At 42.8% G+C, this 22,483-nt stretch overlaps 1 protein-coding gene across 1 annotated transcript in view; it reads right to left on the bottom strand.

Annotated features, from left to right (window-relative positions):
* LOC109429947 (homeobox protein Nkx-2.4) overlaps positions 1–22,483 on the bottom strand; it is a 241,495-nt gene that overhangs the window by 88,317 nt on the left and 130,695 nt on the right. Inside the window, exon 4 of the mRNA XM_029856898.2 lies at positions 10,194–10,289. Within this exon, the coding sequence (XP_029712758.1) occupies positions 10,194–10,289 (96 nt within the window). The remainder of the gene's footprint in view (positions 1–10,193; positions 10,290–22,483) is intronic.

Raw genomic sequence — 22,483 nt, 5'->3', positions numbered from 1 at the left:
CTTCTTTTATCTCGCTCTTTTTTGAGTATATCAAAGAGAATGAGCGAGAAAAAAGAAAAAGCTGCGCACGCAAGTGAATACGTGTTAGAGCTGAACTTGCATGAGATATATTTATTCATTTATTACGATATAACTGTCAGCAAAGGTCCGGTAAATACTGGCTCATTAGGCCGAAAATACATTTGGACAAACTATCACTATGCCAAATGATCATAAGGCTAGATCAAAATAATACTGATCGAAAAAATAGCCTCGAAAGAACAGCCTATACCTAGAAGAAGGGAAAATCTCTTAAGGAGGAATAGACAGTTCGGTAATTAAACTCTGTAACAGTGTAACCGCAGTGTAATTGCGGAGTAACTAAAAAAAAACAATACATTCTTAACAAGAGGAAAAATGTAATTAATAGGTTGGTCGCCCACAAGGTCTGCATGGTTATAACTAGAAAGAACAGCCTATAAATTAAAGAAGGGCAAATCTCCTATAGGTCCATTCATAACCCACGTAGACCAAATTTCGGTCACCTCAGACCTCTTCTCCTCCCTGTCATACAATTTTGTCCATACAAAAATTTGGGAAATTGTATGGAGCGTAGACTATGGATAGACCCCCTGAAACTCTACCTAGTGTATGCACGGCTTCTCTACAGAAACCTGCAAGGGCCAATAAACCACCAGGCTACCGAAAAACTCTGTAATAATGTAGGTTTAAAGAATAGTCCAATTTTCAAAGAAGGAAAAACACCAGATATAATTAATAGATTAGTCATCAATGAACCCGGTAACGATGTAACTAGAAAGAACAGCCTATAAATTGAAGAAGGGCAAATCTCATATACAGTAAGCAGTTCAACTGCCAGTGAACTATGTAAGTGCAAGTGCACCTAGAAAAATAGCCTTTGACGAGAAGAAAAGTTACAGTTTAATCACACTGTTGAAAATGCTTTGACATCCATGTGCACAACAGAACATGTGCTCGATGAACAAATTGAGATTTGAAATTATGAAAAGAAATCCACGTACTCCGGTGAGACTCGAACTCACGACTCCCAATTCGCTAGACGGGCGCTTCTATTCCTTCAAGCTACGGAGTCACTCGACTATCTCCGTCGCCAGCAGGCCTAGAACTGAACTCGATTCCACAATCGCACATGGTTATCTTCTTTTCACAATCCAAACCCCCTTCGGATGGGATTAGATGAACATCTAACACATTGTCTGTTGTGCACATGTATGTCAAAGCGGGAGAGGAAGTTATTTTTAATTGTCGAGAGCTTCGGGCACTGCCTTCCAATCACTTATTGGTATGGCAATTAGTGTGCAGTCGGAAGGCAGTGCCCGAAGCTCTCGACAATTAAAAATAACTTCCTCTCCCGCTTTGACATACATGTGCACAACAGACAATGTGTTAGATGTTCATCTAATCCCATCCGAAGGGGGTTTGGATTGTGAAAAGAAGATAACCATGTGCGATTGTGGAATCGAGTTCAGTTCTAGGCCTGCTGGCGACGGAGATAGTCGAGTGACTCCGTAGCTTGAAGGAATAGAAGCGCCCGTCTAGCGAATTGGGAGTCGTGAGTTCGAGTCTCACCGGAGTACGTGGATTTCTTTTCATAATTTCAAATCTCAATTTGTTCATCGAGCACATGTTCTGTTGTGCACATGGATGTCAAAGCATTTTCAACAGTGTAATTTCCCACATGGCTTGGTCAGCCAAAGCAAAATCAAGAAATTGACATTTGTAAGGTGCTACGGTCACCCTTACCGTATTCGGTCGGCCGAGGACCGACCCGTCGAGAGTCCGACTGCACACTAATTGCCATACCAATAAGTGATTGGAAGGCAGTGCCCGAAGCTCTCGACAATTAAAAATAACTTCCTCTCCCGCTTTGACATACATGTGCACAACAGACAATGTGTTAGATGTTCATCTAATCCCATCCGAAGGGGGTTTGGATTGTGAAAAGAAGATAACCATGTGCGATTGTGGAATCGAGTTCAGTTCTAGGCCTGCTGGCGACGGAGATAGTCGAGTGACTCCGTAGCTTGAAGGAATAGAAGCGCCCGTCTAGCGAATTGGGAGTCGTGAGTTCGAGTCTCACCGGAGTACGTGGATTTCTTTTCATAATTTCAAATCTCAATTTGTTCATCGAGCACATGTTCTGTTGTGCACATGGATGTCAAAGCATTTTCAACAGTGTAATTTCCCACATGGCTTGGTCAGCCAAAGCAAAATCAAGAAATTGACATTTGTAAGGTGCTACGGTCACCCTTACCGTATTCGGTCGGCCGAGGACCGACCCGTCGAGAGTCCGACTGCACACTAATTGCCATACCAATAAGTGATTGGAAGGCAGTGCCCGAAGCTCTCGACAATTAAAAATAACTTCCTCTCCCGCTTTGACATACATGTGCACAACAGACAATGTGTTAGATGTTCATCTAATCCCATCCGAAGGGGGTTTGGATTGTGAAAAGAAGATAACCATGTGCGATTGTGGAATCGAGTTCAGTTCTAGGCCTGCTGGCGACGGAGATAGTCGAGTGACTCCGTAGCTTGAAGGAATAGAAGCGCCCGTCTAGCGAATTGGGAGTCGTGAGTTCGAGTCTCACCGGAGTACGTGGATTTCTTTTCATAATTTCAAATCTCAATTTGTTCATCGAGCACATGTTCTGTTGTGCACATGGATGTCAAAGCATTTTCAACAGTGTAATTTCCCACATGGCTTGGTCAGCCAAAGCAAAATCAAGAAATTGACATTTGTAAGGTGCTACGGTCACCCTTACCGTATTCGGTCGGCCGAGGACCGACCCGTCGAGAGTCCGACTGCACACTAATTGCCATACCAATAAGTGATTGGAAGGCAGTGCCCGAAGCTCTCGACAATTAAAAATAACTTCCTCTCCCGCTTTGACATACATGTGCACAACAGACAATGTGTTAGATGTTCATCTAATCCCATCCGAAGGGGGTTTGGATTGTGAAAAGAAGATAACCATGTGCGATTGTGGAATCGAGTTCAGTTCTAGGCCTGCTGGCGACGGAGATAGTCGAGTGACTCCGTAGCTTGAAGGAATAGAAGCGCCCGTCTAGCGAATTGGGAGTCGTGAGTTCGAGTCTCACCGGAGTACGTGGATTTCTTTTCATAATTTCAAATCTCAATTTGTTCATCGAGCACATGTTCTGTTGTGCACATGGATGTCAAAGCATTTTCAACAGTGTAATTTCCCACATGGCTTGGTCAGCCAAAGCAAAATCAAGAAATTGACAGTTTAATCGCCAGTCAAAAAAAGTCCATTTGGTCCAACGATTGTGGCTTTACTTTGCAAGTACTAAAATCTTGAAAATATTTGAAAACAATTTTTGGGCTTCACGTTCCGGAAACTGATCATCAACTGATACAATTAATTAAAATAAGAAACATAATATCAGATCATGTTTAAATGTACTAAAATTAATTAATACAGTGGTTATTCGATTTTATCACGGTAAAAAAAAATTAGCCGTGAATGTAGCGAAACCGTGAATTTAGCGAAAATAAAAATAAATGTGAATTTTATATTAAAAATCGATAAGCTACAAAATTTTTGAATTGTTATTCATATATTCAAGAGTTTAGCAATTTGTGAATGATTGTATTGCTCAGGCGCTGTATGTAAACTACGTAGACTTATTTTGGGTAATCTTAGACGCCCTTCCCCCGTGTAGACTTTCGTCCATACAAAATTTAGAAAATTTGTATGGACCGTAGCTTTGACGAGATATCCAAATGTTTTTTTTTTCTTAAATAGGCAATGTTCAATGACTGAACATCTCAAAGGGGCTGTCCATAAACCACGTGGTCATTTTTTCGGGACTTTTGAACCCCCCCCCCCCCCCCCCCGCGTGGTCATTAGTCCATAAATTTTTTTTTATTTGTCCATACAAAATGGTCATTGGCCGAACCCACCCCCCCCCTAATGACCACGTGGTTTATGGACAGCCCCAAATAGAGGAAAACGTGCCTCTGGTGCCGACCTACTGATGACTGAACATCACTATAATTTTATTTTATGAAAATCGAGGAGAATATAGTACAAATTTGTTGATTTTTCGGCTTACAGTCTTATAAATTGCGTTGATTAATTTATTATCATCGACGACGTTTCGGTTCGGCTATTGAACCTTCCTCAGGGCCTAAAAGCTGTTTTAATTTATTCACACAAAATACATAATCTACAACATCTAACACACAAATTGACTATTCACTCGAACAATCAACACAACTCACAAATCAAAAAGTTAAAAATTTTACTAAAAATTGAAAATTGTCGGGTTTGAAAGGGTTACTCTAGTACGTCTAGTACACATCTGGGCCATCCGGTTAGTTGGTTTTGGGAATTCCTTCAATTTCGTCAAATAAAATAAAAATAAAATATCAATAATTCATGAAAATTATTTACACTTACATACAATACATAACAGCTAGTCGAGGGTTCGAGATATACATCTCTATAAATAAAAATGAGTTTAAATTCGCTTTGAGGCATTGAAACGTACGAACGGAGGAACCGATCAGCATAAATGTTGCACTGTACGATCCGTCTTGAGGGTGGCTGTATTTACATGAACCTGGCTGTCTTTATATGTAGGAAAAGTTATGAAAATCATCCGAAAAAGTAATAAAACTGTAGAAATACTGATTTTTATTAGCCGAGAATAAATTCAGCACTATCAACATCAAATCAATCTAGAGTGAGGTGCTGCAATAACGTCAACAGTTGTCCAACCACCACAACTTGACAAAACAAAGTTTTCCGGGACAGCTAGTATTCAATAAAATGTACAGTTGACTTAAAATAAAATTATTTTGCTTTTTGTTATATATTTGCGATGAAATTTAGAATCCACTAAAACCCTCTCCTTCCAAAAAAGCTATTCTTTCTTTAATCTCATAGTCAAGACTACTCCAGACTGTGGATAGCCCTAAAAGGTAGCCACGCAATAACATTTTTATGTTCTGTGCTATTTCATGTTGATTTCACAATGTTTTAGAAAAAACGTGATAAAAACGAAACGAAAACCGTGATAAAATCGAGAGTGAATTTGGCGAGTAGTGAATAAAATGACTAGTGATAAAACCGAAACGCCACTGTACAATGATCTTAGGTTTTCTTTGAAATAAATTTTTCGAAAAAATGGGGCATTCTGAAAAATAGTATAGAACCAATTCATCATAGTAGGGTCACAGCCAATGCATACTGATAGGCTCTATCAAGATAATGAGATTATATGTCAACTGAACCGCTACATTCTAGCATAGCCATGAACATTGAGGCCGAATAAATTATGGATCGACTGAAGAGCAGGCCTAGGAAGAACAGTCTATTCTCAAGAGAGAAAAAATATCGAACCAATTTGGCCGCCAGTTAATTTTCAAAAAACTTGATTTGAAAGAACAGCCTATTATTCAAAGAAGAACAGGTGCACTATGGAGTTAGTAGTTCGTCTATAAATAAACTATATAACACTCAATAAATTTACAGGCTGCCAAACAACTCTGCAGCAGTACACGGTTGGACACTGCAAACTCAAAAGAACAGCCTATTTTTTTAAGAAGGCAAACATTTGAATAAGTTCAGTTTGACCACTATAGGGAAGGGAGGAGAAGAGTATTCATACACTAGTTACTGATTACCGTTTTTTAACTTTTAACCATCAACTTTTAATCGGCCATCACTTTTTTGGTGATCTCCTGGATGATTGGGGGTAAGGGCCCATTCGGGATTGTGGCTTTCGGGGTAATGACCCATTTGGGTAGTGGCTTTCGGGGTAATGGCCTATTCGGGGTAATGACTTTCGGGGTAATGACCCATTCGGGGTAGTGGCTTTCGGGGTAGTGGCCTATTCGGGGTAATGGCTTTCGGGATAGTGGCGTTCGGGGTAATGGCGTTCGGGGTAGTGGGGTGGAGCCGTTTTTGAGGCATTCACCACCAGACCGACCTTTGCTGCTTCGCGTTTCAGGCGGGTGTACAGCTCTGCCACCGTTCCAAATGTTCTTGCAATAATGTCCATGTCGTCCGCAAAGCACACAAATTGACCGGATTTTGTGAAAATCGTTCCTCGGCTGTTGAGCCCGGCTCGTCGCATCACACCTTCCAGAGCGATGTTGAAGAGTAGGCATGAGAGTCCATCACCTTGTCTCAGTCCCCGGCGAGATTCAAATGAACTGGATAGTTCACCCGAAACCCTTACGCAGTTTTGCACACCGTCCATCGTTGCTTTAATCAGTCTAGTCAGCTTCCCAGGAAAGCCGTTTTCGTCCATGATTCTCCATAGCTCTGCGCGGTCGATACTGTCGTATGCCGCTTTGAAGTCGATGAACAGGTGATGCGTTGGGACCTGGGATTCTCGGCATTTCTGGAGGATTTGCCGTACGGTAAAGATCTGGTCCGTTGTCGACCGGCCGTCGATGAAGCCGGCTTGATAACTTCCCACGAACTCATTTGTTTTAGGTGACAGGCGACGGAAGATGATCTGGGATAGCACTTTGTAGGCAGCATTCAAAATAGTGATCGCCCTGAAGTTCTCACATTCCAAATGGTCGCCTTTCTTGTGAATGGGGCAGATTACCCCTTCCTTCCACTCCTCCGGTAGCTGTTCGGTTTCCCAGATCCTGACTATCAGCCGATGCAAACAGGTGGCCAACTTTTCTGGGCCCATCTTGATGAGTTCAGCTGCGATACCATCCTTACCAGCTGCTTTGTTGGTTTTGAGCTGGTGAATGGCATCCTTAACTTCCCTCAGCGTGGGAGTTGGTTCGTTTCCGTCCTCCGCTGCACTGGCGTCGTCGTTTCCTCCGTTGCCGTGGGCTCCCGCGCCTACGTTCTCCACGCCGTTCAGGTGCTGATCGAAGTGCTGCTTCCACCTTTCGATCACCTCACGTCCGTCCGTCAAGAGGCCTCCGTCTTTATCCCTGCAGATTTCGGCTCGCGGCACGAAGCCGTTGCGGGATGCGTTGAGCTTCTGATAGAACTTCCGTGTTTCTTGGGAACGGCACAGCAGTTCCATTTCTTCACACTCCGCTTCTTCCAGGCGGCGCTTTTTCTCCCGAAAGAGGCGGGTCTGCTGTTTCCGCTTCTGTTTATAACGTTCCACGTTCTGTCGAGTCCCTTGCTGCATCATTACCGCCCTCGCTGCATTCTTCTCCTCCAAAACCGTTCTGCACTCTTCGTCGAACCATTCGTTCCGTCGATTCCGTTCCACGTATCCGATGGTGCTCTCGGCTGCGACGTTGATGGCTGCTTTCACTGTACTCCAGCAGTCCTCTAGAGGGGCCTCATCGAGCTCGCCCTCGTCTGGCAACGCGGCTTCGAGATTCTGCGCGTATGCTGAGGCGACATCCGGTTGCTTCAGTCGCTCTAGGTTGTACCGTGGCGGTCGCCGGTACCGTACATTGTTGATGACGGAGAGTTTTGGGCGCAGTTTGACCATCACCAGATAGTGGTCGGAGTCGATGTTGGCGCCACGATAGGTCCTGACGTCGATAATGTCGGAGAAGTGCCGTCCGTCAATCAGAACGTGGTCGATTTGAGATTCCGTCTGCTGTGGTGATCTCCAGGTGTAACGATAAGGGAGGCTGTGTTGGAAAAAGGTGCTACGTATGGCCATATTTTTGGAGGCGGCGAAATCAATGAGTCGTAGGCCGTTTTCGTTCGTCTGCTGGTGGGCGCTGAACTTACCAATCGTCGGTCTGAATTCCTCCTCCTGGCCTACCTGAGCGTTCAAATCACCTATGATGATCTTGACGTCGTGGCTTGGGCAGCGATCGTACTCACGTTCGAGCTGCGCGTAAAATGCGTCCTTGTCATCATCAGTACTTCCGGAGTGTGGGCTGTGCACGTTTATTATGCTGAAGTTGAAGAATCGGCCTTTGATCCTCAACCTGCACATTCTTTCGTCGATCGGCCACCAACCGATCACGCGCCTCTGCATATCACCCATCACGATGAAAGCTGTTCCCAGCTCGCGTGTGTTGCCGCAGCTCTGGTAAATGGTATGATTACCTCTAAACGTTCGCACCATGGATCCTGTCCAACACACCTCCTGCAGCGCTACGATGCCGAACCCGCGGTCCTTCAGTAGATCGGCGAGTATGCGGGTGCTCCCCCCTCGGCAGTTCCACGTACCGAGTTTCCAATCGCAAGTCCTTTTCGTTCGCTGGGGTCGTTGCCGTTGGTCTCGGTTCGTATTATTCTGTTGCTGATTTTCCGTTACAATGGTTTTTTACGGCTGGCTCGTAGGGCCTGACACCAACCCCCTACTTTCCGGAGGACCATAGTGCACAGTTGAGCTTGCCTTATTATATGGATATTTATTCTTCAAATACGTCTATTATTTATTATCTAGGAGCACTGTGACAAAAGAAGAAAATAAAATACATTCCGGCCTAAATCATAACAAATCGCCTGAAAGTCTGTGAAAGTATAATATTTCCATACTAAATGTGTTATTGACAAGATTTCAGTACTTAGTATGGAAATTGAAATATTCTATATCAGTCGCCTTCACATGTTACCTAAGTTGGGTTTACAAAAAGAAGCAGCAGGGAAAGTTAGAGGACGTTTAAGAAGAGTTAATCTGTGGAAGTGTTTATGCTGGGTTGGGGTAGCATGGGGATCTTATTGAATCGATTAAGGGTTTCCAAGAACTCATGTGACAATAGGTCATCGGATCTACAATCGCGTGGAGCGGATCTGGTGTGGTGGTTGAAGCACGTGGCTAGGACCTGGGATTAAATCCCACTCCCGACAAACTCACGAAATGTGAGCGTGGGTCCCGAGATGAACTAGCTTAGGGCTAAAAATCTCGTTAATACAAAAAAAATCTACAATCGTAGGCTCTCACTGTAGTACGTATACAAATAAGGTTTAACATCACACAAGCTCTTTCTAAAGGCCTTAAAAACCCTTCTGAAATTAATCCTCCCTTGAAAGCCCCTTGAAACCCATTGACACCCCAGAAACCTCTCAGAAACCCCTATGATACCACCTGAACTGCCTAAGGCTTCAACCTGTGAAAATCACTCTTTAACTCACCTGGAACTCTCTGATGCCACTTGAAAAACTTTGGAACGCCTTACACCCCTTTTAAAATTTTAGGTTAGAATGGCGCCTACTACGTCAGGTTGCGTGTCAATGTGAGATGATTTCAATCAGCCTTTGCACGAATCTGCCCTGTCCTGCTCACTCCCACAGAAAATTTGAAAACAGCGTACACTTTTTGACTTTTACTGTGCGCGCTGTTTTCAAATGTTCTGTGTGAGTGAGCAGGACAGGGCAGATTCGTACAGAGGCCCATTGTTTGTCCAAGGTATATTATGGCACCACAGAGTCTGCACAATTTCTTGTAGATGACAGAGTATTATTTATTTTTTATTTTTTGGAAATAGTTGTGTGGCAGAGGGCTCACGTTTTTAGCGTGGATACCAATCGTAAATTAATAATTGGATTACTCTGCAGATAATAATGCGCATAGTTAAGTAGTTGCATAGCTTGAAAGGGTTATATGATAGATTCACTGTGTTGTAAAAGACCGTTTGATCCCGATTTTTAGAACGCATTACAGAAAAAGTCGGACTGGTGCGGTGGTGAACGCAACTAAAACAAAGTACATGCAGACAATAAAACAGCACAAGCCTTGACTGCAGTGTTTCAGAGATCGCTCAGTCGTATCTTCTAGAAATGAAGAATCTTCCATCCATATTTCCAGCACAGTAAAAAAACTGCTCATAAAGGAAATTCTGACTTAGTGTAGATTTGCAATAATTATTTTACTTACTTATTTCTACGTCAAATCTAAAATCCTTATAATGTGTATGATTTCACCACAGACAAACAGACGTAACACCTAGAACAATTTTCATCAAAATCCATCGCCTACTATACACTAAATGTTTCACCAAACACTGCGTTGTACAATATCGTCAACAGAAGGCGCTAGTGTGAAACGTCAAACGCAAAGAAAAACGATGCGCGCGCCTCTGGTTGTGGAAGTCACAACTAGGACGATTTAAAATGATCGTTAAAAGCCTGGTCGATGGCAATTTCGCAAGTTTTACGTTTGTTTGTCTGTGATTTCACGCTGAATTTATCCTGTGATACTCTTTACCAATGCGATGCCGATGCCCGTCCCATTTCATTCCTAGAGCTTACCTGGGTGGGTGTGAGGCTTATTATACTGGCTAGGTGTTCCCGTTCGGGCGCTGACAGGTACTTTTGTTGCTTAAATCGTCGCTCCAGCTCGAACACCTGCAATAGAAAACACCGATACGGTCGTGTTAGAGATGGTGGTACATACTGCAAGAGGATCGAATAACCTAATAGAATTGAAACTGACTTTCGTCGTTTCGTCTCTCTAAGTTGGAAGCTTTGACACGCAATATGCCCACAAGATGATGGCTAGAGAACCAATAACGTTGGGGCAGATCGGTTCAACCTGACCGACGACGGTAACGACGGACGTCCTCAAAGCGTGTCCAACGGTAGAAACGTTTTTCCATTGTATCGGTTCATGTTCCAATCGATTGGATATCGGTGTGTTGTGTCCTAAAAGCGGACGAAGTCGTCCATTTCCAACTAATACCAACCAATATGGTCCGGTGTGTCGTCATCCCTGGGAGGAAGCTGCTACATGGACCAGTTTCGACGCTTTCGACTGTATCCATCCATCCCCCTCCTGTTGGTGGTTCGAGAGCGAACAGTAACGTTTCTGGTTCCTTTCTTGCTATATTAGTTTGTTGATGAAACTTGGCATTTCAACTCAAGTGCTTTGTAAATAGATATTCCCAGGCGAGTGTATTTTTTTCGGACCAACTTTTTGTTTATATAAATGTTTCTTCCATCTCCCTTCGTGGCCCTCGTGGACGTGGATCTGCCGTACAAACCGAGGAGGGTGACGCGACGAAAGGATCCCGTCAGGATTGGGTGGGGTGGTTGTGTACCGACGACGCGACGAAGGCCATGGCTCGAAAGGATAAAAGCTCAGCTCAGCTGCTACTGTAGGCTGCCAGGATGTAAGCGGTATATGAACCTAATGTTATTTTATTTATATTTTATGTAATAAAAATAACAATAATCCACTTTCCGACATGCTCTCCGAAGAGAGCGCAATACGGCAGTAGCGTGGGGAAGAATGGCAGTAATGGTGGTAGTTTTAATCCAGCATCATAAGTAGTCGCGCTCGGCATTTGAACAAAACTAGTGGTTGTAGTTAGGATAGCCAATTGGTGTCTTAAAAAGCATTTAAACTTCATCAATTTCACATTTTTTTTATATACATATATAATCCATTGTGTCAAAAATATCCAATCTACAGAGATTGGATATTTTTGACACAATGGATTATACATATAAAAAAATGTGAAATTGATGAAGTTTAAATGCTTTTTAAGACACCAATTGGCTATCCTAACTACAACCTTACATAAAGAACAGTCTTTATGTAAGGTTCTAGTTCAAGAGAAGTTTGAGGTTATAATTTAGTAAAGGTGTAGTAATTTCCTTGAACATACTTCTTTTCTTTTATATAACCCACGAACGGACGAACCAATCAACATCTCAGAATGATTAAATTTAGGCGCAATTAAACCACTATAGTTTTTCAAAAACTCTGAAGTTTTTTTCACTCAAAGTCCTACTAATATTAATAAACAAAATCACTGCACTCTACACATGGGGCCCAGATAGTCGAAGCGGTAAACTCGAGGGTATTCAACAAGACCATGCGGATTCCTGATCGGTCCAGGAACTAATTGTAATGGAAATTTTCTTGACTTCCTTGGTCATAGAGTATGATCGTGCTTGTCATACGATATACACATGAAAAATGGTAAAGGAAGCTTTACAGTTAATTACTGTCGAAGTGCCCATAGAGCACTAAGCTGAGAAGCAGGATTTGTTCCAACGCGGAGATTCTCCACGAAGAGGATTCTACATACTTTGGAACCAGGGAACCTCCATTTAGGAAAAAGGTAACGTTATCTAAGAGCTGAGTAAAGGTCATCGGACCTACTAGCGTATTCAGTTTAAAACGTCGTGAATTCCTTTTACAACCACCTGAAACGTTTATGAAACACTTAAGAATGCCTCTGAAATTTCTCTGAGGCTCAACTGAGAGCAATGATCTGAAATGTATTTTCAAAAACTATCAACTGCTTAAAACCCTCAAAACCACAGCACCCCGGCCCCCCTCTTAATATGCCTCGGAAATCCGCTGGAAATCATAACTTCCTGAAATGACTTCGAAACCCCATGAAACCACATCGGACTCTCTGTAACGCACATGAGAGACACCGAAGAGGTGGTTCCTCGGGTTATGTAGGTTTCGACCCACTAAAAACTTATTCTCTCTCTCTTCCTTACCTTCGCGAAACGCCCGTTAGGGATGACTTTGAGAAAGGGGGAGGGGCTCAGTACTTTCTATTGGTTAGCGCTTCCACCAGCTACCGCCTTATGTTGTCCTCTTTTCCCTGAAAGCTTGGGTCCTGGCTAGTACTACATATTGACTACCCGTTGGACTCAAGCTCCCGCATGGGAAGAGCGTCAACTTGCTGTTGGTCGGCCCGCCACTTTCTCGGTACTTCAAGTACAATTAGGAAGATCGCGAACCTTTTGTCCGCCGCGATACACATCCTCTGTCTCAACAATGTTGTCAGAATTTGATATCTTTACCGCATATCTCCTGCATACTCGACCTTTGCTCCACAAAGCGTGGACAGGACTTCCAAAGCGCACATGCTTCGCGGTCTCGTAGCAGTCTGCGCATTCTGGGTATGCGGGGAAGCCTGTATGTCCGAATCTGTACAAATACCACCCAAAGCACCCATGGCCTGACAGAGATTGTGTCAAGTGAAAGATCACCTCACCATGGGGCCTTCTCGTCCATTTAGAAACGCTCGGTATGAGCCTAGTGTCCATCTACCCTTGCTGGAGGAATCCCATTCCCTCTGACGCTGACCACCCTAAGGCACATCAGCTTGTGGGTGCTTTGGCCCTTTTGCAAGTTATTCCACGTGGCTTCAGAATGTGAGCTTATCGTCGATTATGTCCTCCAATTGCTTCAGTGAGCGCTTAGAGTTGATCGTGCACCCGCCTGTGGTGACCACTACCTGTTGTTCAGACTTGCGGTTGTTTACCACCACCACCTCCGTTTTGTGGCGCACGAGTGCGTTGCTGTCAGTTCCACTACCTCTGTCGACTCGCCGTATACCACGAGGGTAATATTATCGGCAAAGCCGACCAGCTGTACACCCGGTGGAAGTTTGAGCTTCAATACGACATCATATGCCGCGTTCCATTATTGTACCGGACCCCGGATGGAGCCCTGAGGTATCCCCGCGGTGATGTTGTAGCTCCTTTCGCCTTCATCGGTGTCATATATTAGCACCCTATTGTGGAAGTAGCTCTCCAGTATCCGGCATAAGCTAACCGGGATTCCTAGGTGCACTCGATGGCGGCCTAGCTGACGCTGTTTAACGCATTCTTTACGGCCAGCGTGACGACCCGTCGATCGATCCGTCGGTTATCCGAGAGGCCAGAGTAATCGGGTTTCTCGGTATAGACCATCAGCCTCGACAGAATGATCCGTTCCAACATTTTTCCGGCGGTGTCCAGAAGGCAGATAGGTCTGCATGCCAACGGCGACGGGTCGCCAGGTGGCTTCCCGGTTTTAGGCAGTAGAATCAATCTTTGCCTTTTCCACCTCTCCGGAAATTCGCCTCTCTCTAAGCACATCTGCATAGCCATTCTGAACATATCAGGGCTAGTCTCGATTGCCGTCTTGATGGCTACTTTCGGGATACTATCCGGACCCGGAGCCTTGTTCAACTTAAGTGATTTCGATATCGCGATGAGTTCGTCTTTCGTGACCGGAGCGATCTCGCTTTGGCCGGTTTGGCCAAAAACCCATGGTCTTTTACCGTGGCGCGTTAACAGCGTTTCCACGATCTTCTGAAGCATCTCGGGGGTGCGTTCTGGTGGTGCTGACGCGCCCTTCGTTTTGGCCATGACTACCATGCGAAACTCTGAATCCTTCTAAAACGCTGTAACCCCTCCGAAATCCACTGAAATCCTCCATCAAACTTCTGAAATCCCGTCGGAAACCCTGTAACGTCTCTAAGCGACCCCGAAAACCTGTAGAACCGCAGAAATTGTGCTAAAAATCCTCTGAAAGTTCGTGAAATACCACCGAAAGCTGCCTGAAACCCCTCAGAACCCATGTAACGCACCTGAGACGTTCTGGGCGCAAAAGGGAATCGAAGACGTCCAAAATATAACATAAATAAAACAGCCTACATACATCTTCCAGCATAGCTGATATTAATCATAAATCTTAACGCGGATATCACTCATATGGAGCAACAATGAAGACCCCTCTAAATGTCACCATTCTGCGACCGCCTACGAGAACAATCAACAATCGTATATAGTAAGTCCATTGCATACGTGCCCGTCCAGCTGTGGATGCTGTGCAAATAAATTGTCGTTGGTTGTCATACCCAGTCAGTCGCCATATCAGTCGACATCATATCGTATCGTACCTAACCGTCCTCATCATCATAAATAATGAAAACTTGACTGAACCCATCGTCGTCGGCTTCCGTGCACCCGTGCTGAAAGTATGGGGGAAGGGGGTAAGTAAGCTCCTCGGCAACGAAAATTTCTGACATTGAGTTAGTAAACTCGACCCGCCGTAGTGCTTCTCCGCCTTCCACAATACGCAAGCAAAGCAAGCCGAGAACGGGAGATTTACGAGGATTTAATATGAGCAAACAGCTCTCGTCGAGTGACGAGACGACAACCAACGACGAAATGATGAACTGGATCTGCTTCGCAGTCAGTGCTTCGAAATGAAGGGAGTTGCCCTATGAAATTTAATTCCATAATGAAACAATCTAAAATGTCAAGTAATTATTTGGGGAAAGGGAATTAATTGAATTTTGATGAATTGACTCTCGGTGTAGTCGTCGTTGGTGCTGGTGTGGTGGTGGCCTCTGTGTGATATTGTGGTGGTTGATGGATCGGAGTAGGTTGTGGAAAGTGATGTTTACCCGGAGATGACAGGGACTAACAATATTGAAAGTATATGTCAACACGCGAACGGTTCTCTGCCGCAAATGAATAGGTTTTGGAATGGGACCCAAGGTCGTTCGATGGAGTCAGTTGGGATGGGATACTTAGTACAGTAAAACCTCCATGAGTCGATATTGAAGGGACCATCGACTCAAGGAAATATCGAGTAGTGGAACAAAAATCCTTTGGGATGCTTTTTGGGAGGATCATCATAGTAACCCAGAAATTATTTTTCAGCATGGAGCATGAGTCGATATCGAGTCAAGGAACATCGACTCATGGAAGTTCGACTGTAGTAGCAATTTGCGAAGGGTTTCTCAGAGAGACTAAAAATTGTAGGTAAAATATCCAACTACTTCCTCCTAAATTAGAAAAAAAGTTACTGCCCAGTCAACCAGTCATCGTATAAGATGTTGTATTAGATGTTAAAGTGGAGGCGATATGCGTACATTTTACATGCGCCTAAATGCATGCACGCATATGGCCTCCACTGTATCATCTTATGCAACATCTTATACGATGACTGGTTGTCTGGGTGGTTGCTACTAGAGATCAAGAATACTTCTGGAACACGGAAATCACTCGAAAAATTCGGAGAAACACTAATTCCGGGTTGCCGATAAGAATAAGACAAACTCTCACAACAGTCGAAATCTGTTGAACACCAAAGATCAATTTGCAAGTACTTTCCGAGGTAAAAGGCACCATCAGCCATTTCTCAATTCGGCCGACCATATTCAAAACAACGCGGAGCAAACAAAACGCGTGACACTTTTGAAAACGCAGCCACTCGCGCGCACAGCCTGCTACGATCTCCCGGCCTTTCTTTGAGAATACAGTTCACTCTCTACATCTCGATATTGAAGGGGCCATCGAGATACCAATTTCGAGAACCAATTTGTAATGCACACTATATTGAAAAATCGTCCGTAACTAGGAAAAACCGTCAACAAACAGATGTCACTTCGCCTTCCCAGAATGTTTTGCACCTAAGAAACGAGATCTAGCAACCTGTACAAACGGGCATATCGACATGTAGAGAGAAAATCTAGAACAAAAACGAATGAGATCGCATCGAGATAAAGAGATATCGACATGTAGATAGGTAAAATGTATGCAGATTTAACGGACCGACGAAACCAAGGGGACGGCAACCTATTTTTTTTACTATGGAGTTTGACAGGTTGGATTGTGCCTCCTTACGTGGAGCATAAATTTATGCTCCAGCCAAAATATCAACCAACACAGTCGTGAAATTTGAATGTTTCCCTTTTTACGAAGGATATCGGTGCAAAACGCTTACATCACATTAGATCTCATAAAAGTGTTGATCATGAAAAAACGGCATTAATTGATAATTTTCAATTTCAGAGTATCGATGTTTAGGTAAAGTTCCTACAGACAGTGGCAATTGTTTGTAAAAAGACACACAACACCTCTTTTCGCGAACTTTGTTCGCCAAAGTGCGTTTTTCCTTATTTTCTCCCGCTGCTGTATTGAATGAATGTTGGTATTAGTGAGCTCTGGTTGCGCATGATAAGCGGCAACAAAATCAGATCACCGTAGCATCCCCGTGGACGAAACCATCGAGATAGGGAGAGATATCGAGATGTAGAACATCAACATGTGTAGAGTTGACTGTAGCCTTTTATTCATGCCAACCAACCCGATGTTTACTGGACCATTTTTTATTCCATGTCGAGTATTTCCATCACTGCGACCACTTTTTTTTTATCTATTGTGATATATGAGTCTGATAAGTTTTTTATAGCTATATATATCAGAATGACGCACCACTATTGTGAGTGATCGCCATCGTTTGATTAATAACATTAACTCAGCACGGTTTGACATTTCGAATGAACCGCACTGTGTGTTGTTCTCCAAATGTCAGAGGGTTATATCAGCCCTTTGACGAAGAACTTACGTCTGATAGTAAAAAGTGCCGGACAGCACAGTGGATGTTCTGAGTCTTCTTTATCTGTACCGCAAAAGCGACACATATCATCTTGAAGTTTTCCCATAAGCTTCAAGTGATATCGGCTCGGACAATGACCTGTTATAAGTCCAGTATATACGCTAAGATCTTTTTTGGAACGATCCAGTATTTTACGAGTCATAGAGACATTTGGGACGATGAATCGCCTTGCTTGCCTAGCTATACGAGTGTTTTTCCAATTATCCGCCACTTTCGCGAATTTACAGTTGACGTTCGATAAGTGCAACATGTTTACGTTTCACTTATCGAATGAAATTCGATAACTGCAACAACTGACAGACGCCACATAACTGTCAGTTGCTGCAGAATGCAACCAATGTGCATAAGAAAAACAACCAATGTGCATATTGCAACAAAAGTGCATGCGAAAAACATCGCATCGCTGTTGACATTTCATTTTGGCGGATAGCGGTGCGATAACTACAAAATTGTTGCACTTAGCGGACTTGCAGTTAAAAAGCATTGCAGTTAAAGCGTTTGCACCGTGCGACCGTCTACTGTACTTACTTTGAGCTCCATTCGTAGAACACATGCAGATAGCCCACATAAAGGTTCGGACCCTATGAACTGAAGAGATGATCCATCGTCATCAAGAGATTAGCCTTGCTAACTCATCCGCTCTTTCATTTCCATCAATTCCACAATGGCCAGGAACCCAATACAAGTTGACCTGATTAAGGCAGGACAGTTTTTGAAGTGATTTATAGCACTCCCAAACATGTTTTGATGTACATGTCGCTGACTTCAAAGCATTTAGTGCTGCTTGGCTGTCAGTCAATATGCATATATTTGAATGCCAATAGTTTCTTGGCAAACATATATTAAAGCATTTCAAAATTGCTTGGATTTCTGCCTGGAATACTGGTGGATACTTTCCCATGGGAATCGCCAATTCTAACCCTGGACCAGTTACTCCTGCTCCCACTTTGTTATTCAATTTTGAACCGTTTGTATAAAAGATGATCGATCCCGGTCGAAATTCTGGACCACCGTTTCGCCACGAACTTCAATCAGGGTCAAAAACTTGAAACAGATGGTCAAAATTGTACTTTTTCTCTATCCAGTCTTCGTTGTTCATAACTATGGAGTTTATATTAAAAGTTTTTAGAATACTAAGATGCCCATTAAGGTCACCTTCCAAGAGGTTCGTAGATTTTTTAATCCTTAGAGCACTCTTTTCAGCTTCAAATTGTACGAATTGATGTAATAAAGCCTGTATCCGCAATAAACGGGACACCGAATTACAGCTGTAACTCTGCAATAGACACATTAAAATTGTTCAAATTTGACATCTTAGGATGTGTTCATTTCACCTACAAAATTTCATGTGAATCGGTGCAGTGCTTTTTGTTGTAGCAATGAAGTAGAATGTGCGCCATTGAATTTTGTACAGCCCCTAGTTATGCTTGTCAGCGCTGTAACTTTTGAATTTGGCGAAGGAAATGGCTGAAAGTTTGAACATAGACCTCTCAATCTACATCTGTTGCATAGACAAAATTTAAAAATAATCGATGCGCTATCAACAATTTTATAGCCGAAACATATATTGGGACCGAACGTGATTTTAGCCCCTCAGACAGCAATTAGTCAGCACCCTTTATTGTTTCGATTGTACTACTGAAAGTACTAACTAAAACCTCTTTTTATGCATGTTATTTTTATGCACTTTTAATTTATGCACCTTTTTTATGCCCTGCATAAAAAGAGGGAAAGCTAATGAGAACCAATATTGTGCATAATAATATTTAATAATGACGGGGACTATTGCAACGGCGGCCAAGGGGTGTTTACAGAGGAGAGCAAAGGAAGGTTACAGGTTCGTTTTTGGGTGTTTCCGAATGTTTCATGTGCGTTACATGAGGTCTGAGTGGGTCTTAAGGGGGTTTCAGAGTAGTCTCAGGAAGTCTCAGAGCATTTTAGGCTGATTTCAGAGGCGTTACGAAGGCGTTTTTTGGGATTTTGGTTTAAGATTTAGGCATTTCAAGATAATTCAGATGATTTTCGGCGTGATTTAGAGGCGTTACGGAAGCGTTACGGAGGAGTTTTCGGGGTATTCGGAGCTTCTTAGGTGCGTTACATGGGGTCCGAGGGGGTTTAAGGGGGATTTGGAGGCAATCCAAAACGTTTCAGAGAATTTTCGGCGGGATGCAGAGGCGTTACTTAAGCATTACGTGGAGTTTTCGTGGGGTTCGGATTCTCAGGTGCGTTACAAGGGCTGAGGGGGCTTAAGGGGGATTTAGAAGGCATTTCAGGACGTTTCAGAGCATTTTCTGTGGGATTAAGAGGCATTACGGAAGAGTTACGGAAGAGTTTTCGTGGGGTTCGAATCCTCTCAGGTGCGTTACATGGGGTTCGAGGGGGTTTAAGGTGTCATCACTAAGCTTTCAAACGAATCATTGACTTTTTGCTTTTCAATGATTGTTTGCTTCGCGTTTTTGAAGTGATTAAATACTGTCAAAACTTCAGCAACGCAGCAGAAAAAGTATCATCGTAATCACTGCGAGGGAGCATATAGGATGATTCTTTTTCATGCGAATATTCGCTTTGTTGGCAGAGAATTATCGCTTTGAAATTTCGAGCCACATATTCAATATGGCTGCCGAAGCTGATGATGCCGTAAAAAGCCTTAAGGGGGGTTTTTAAAGCGTTTCACGATGTTTCAGAGCATTTTATGAGGAATTAAGAGGCGTTACGAAAGCGTTACGGAGGAGTTTTCGGGGTGTTCTTTGCTTCTCAGGTGCGTTACATGGGGTCCGAGGGAGTTTAAGGGGGATTTTGGAGGCATTTCAAGACGTTTCAGAGCATTTTCAGGGAATTCAGAGATGTTACGGAAGCGTTACGGAAGAGTTCTCTGAGGTTTCGAAGCCTCTCAGATGCGTTACATGGGGTCCCCGGAGGGTTTGAGGGTTTTTAGGCATTTCAGGACAGACTCTGAAATAGCTTAAAACGCCCCTCAATTTTCTTGCAACGCCCTTTAAAGGCTCCTGAGATCCCTTAAATTACCCCTAAAGCACCTTGGAACGCCCCTGGCACCCACTTAATACTATTGAAACACCCCAGAAATTCCCGTAATCCCATGAAAACACCAAAAAATCTTAACAGAACACCCTTAAAAGGCTCTTCAAATCCCCCGAGACAACCCCTTAAAACGCACCTGAAGCCCCTTGGAACCTCCTTTTTGGGCTCTCTGGGAACTTTCTGGAAACCCCCTTAGCCCCACTTCAACTGCCCAGGAGCAAGACCTGTTCTCGCGAAATAAATTCTGTAATTAAAGCCCTAACTTAATTTATGCATAAATTTCCCTCTTTTTATGATTTTTTTAATATATGCACATTTTTAATTTATGCAGTCCCAGCTATGTGCGTAAAAAGAGGTTCCAGTGTATATTAATCATCAAATTTTGCAGGCATAATAAACACATACATAATCAACTATCTTCTGTGAAAATTTCATGAAAATTGGCAGAGAAATTTAAAGGTTTATGAATAGGCAAATATCGCACATGAAAAACACTCACCCTATCAACACCATTAGTTTTCAAACCAATTGATAAAAGTTGATGAAATTTTGCAAGAAAGTGCCTCATAACTACTAACGAAATTTCATAATTAACATCACAGAACTTTGAACTGTACTGTAAAAGAGCCATCTATTGAAAATTGGTCATGATTGTACAAAATGCTTGAAACCACGTCTGTTTGTTTTCATCCACAGTTAAAAGTAATGCATCGATTTTTATGAAATTTGGCACAAATAATAAACATACACCAAAGAATGCTCAGCCAATTTTTTGGCCTATTTTACCAATTCATTGCAGAGCTACAGCCGTACTTCTGCGTCCCGATTATTGCGGATACAGGCTTTAGAAGTATGTGTAATAAACCTTAATGTCCAATCAACTTTTTCTGGCTTGATAACTAAGTACCACGACCTGGCCGAGAAGTCGAAGCAGATATAGTTCTAAATGATTTGGAATTGAAGAAAGACCTGATCAGTATCCAAAATGCGACGATTCTTGAAACCTGTAGTATAGTTTGTCGGTTCATTAATCTTCACAACTAAAAGTACATCCAAATGCAGACTTATTAGGATAATACATAAGTGAACCCAACGAATGAGGTCGGAGAGACTTATCCTAAAACTTCCCCGTACTCGCGTTGTAGGGTAGTGGACATATTTTGGCCCGGGCATGTATTTTGGCCCACCCTGGGATTTTATTTGGAACTTCCAATAATCATTTGCCAAGATTTTGTAGAGATTATATGATAAACTAGCTGCCCCGGCAAACTTTGTTTTGCCAAGCTGTGAGTGTTTGACAACTGTTGGGGTCATTTCTGCACCGCACTCTAGATTGGTTTTATTTTGATCGTGTTGATTTTCTTCCCAGCTCATGAAAAATCCCTAATATAGCAATTTTCTAACTTTTTCAGTTGATTTTCGTAACTTTTATTGATTATAAACACAGCTACCATGAATACCAATCCAACCGTGCCAGAGTCATGCTGATCGGTTCACCCGTTCGTGAGCTTTGTTGCCTCAAACGAACTTCAAACTCATTTTTATATATATAGATATATAAAATTATATGATAAATATATGTAATAAAAAACCCAGAGTGAGCCAAAATACATGCCTGGGCCAAAATACGTTCACTATCCCATACATTGAACGAGTTTTTTTTTTTTTGATAGTGTTGTACTTTTTACAACGGTGTGCGTCCTGGAGGGTTACGGACAAACATCTTGGAATCCCGGTACATACAATATTGCAACAGAATCTCAACTGCACAAATCCCAAGAAGAAATCTTCTAATGATAGTGTAATTTTTATGTTGTTCTTGCTCACTTGAAGTAAGCTAAATACAAGAACAGTCGATACGTTTATTAAGTTTTTGATAGCTGTGCCTTCAAAATTTTGAGTTAGTGCGAAAGTCGGCCATCCTGGGATTCTATCGAGCTCGCCAGGTGAAAGATTCCATATTTTTCGCTGAGAAGAGCTAAAGTTCTACAACAATAATAAACATAAGGTAACACATTTTTAGGTATTGTGTTTTACAATAGCTAAGAAATCTGCATGATTCAACAAGTGATTAAACCAAAATAGTGTCATGCACATAGTACACTATAAGCAACCTCTTACTGACACCTTACCTTATCATCAACCATTACACCAGTAAGACATCTGATGACAACAATTCGCCCAGCTGTAGTCGACTAATCAACCACCTTTAAACAACGATCAACATTTTAGCTTCTGGAACTTGACGAACAGACATAAGACAAACGAAAACAAAACCGGCGATGACGATATTCCAAAGGAGACAACGAGAACCCAAAAAAAGCAATCCGATGGAGACGTGCTATTGTTCAAATAT

The sequence above is a fragment of the Aedes albopictus genome, chromosome 1, assembly GCF_035046485.1.
Source record: "Aedes albopictus strain Foshan chromosome 1, AalbF5, whole genome shotgun sequence".
Taxonomy (NCBI): Eukaryota; Metazoa; Arthropoda; class Insecta; order Diptera; family Culicidae; genus Aedes; species Aedes albopictus.
This window is presented reverse-complemented; position numbering and strand designations above follow the sequence as displayed.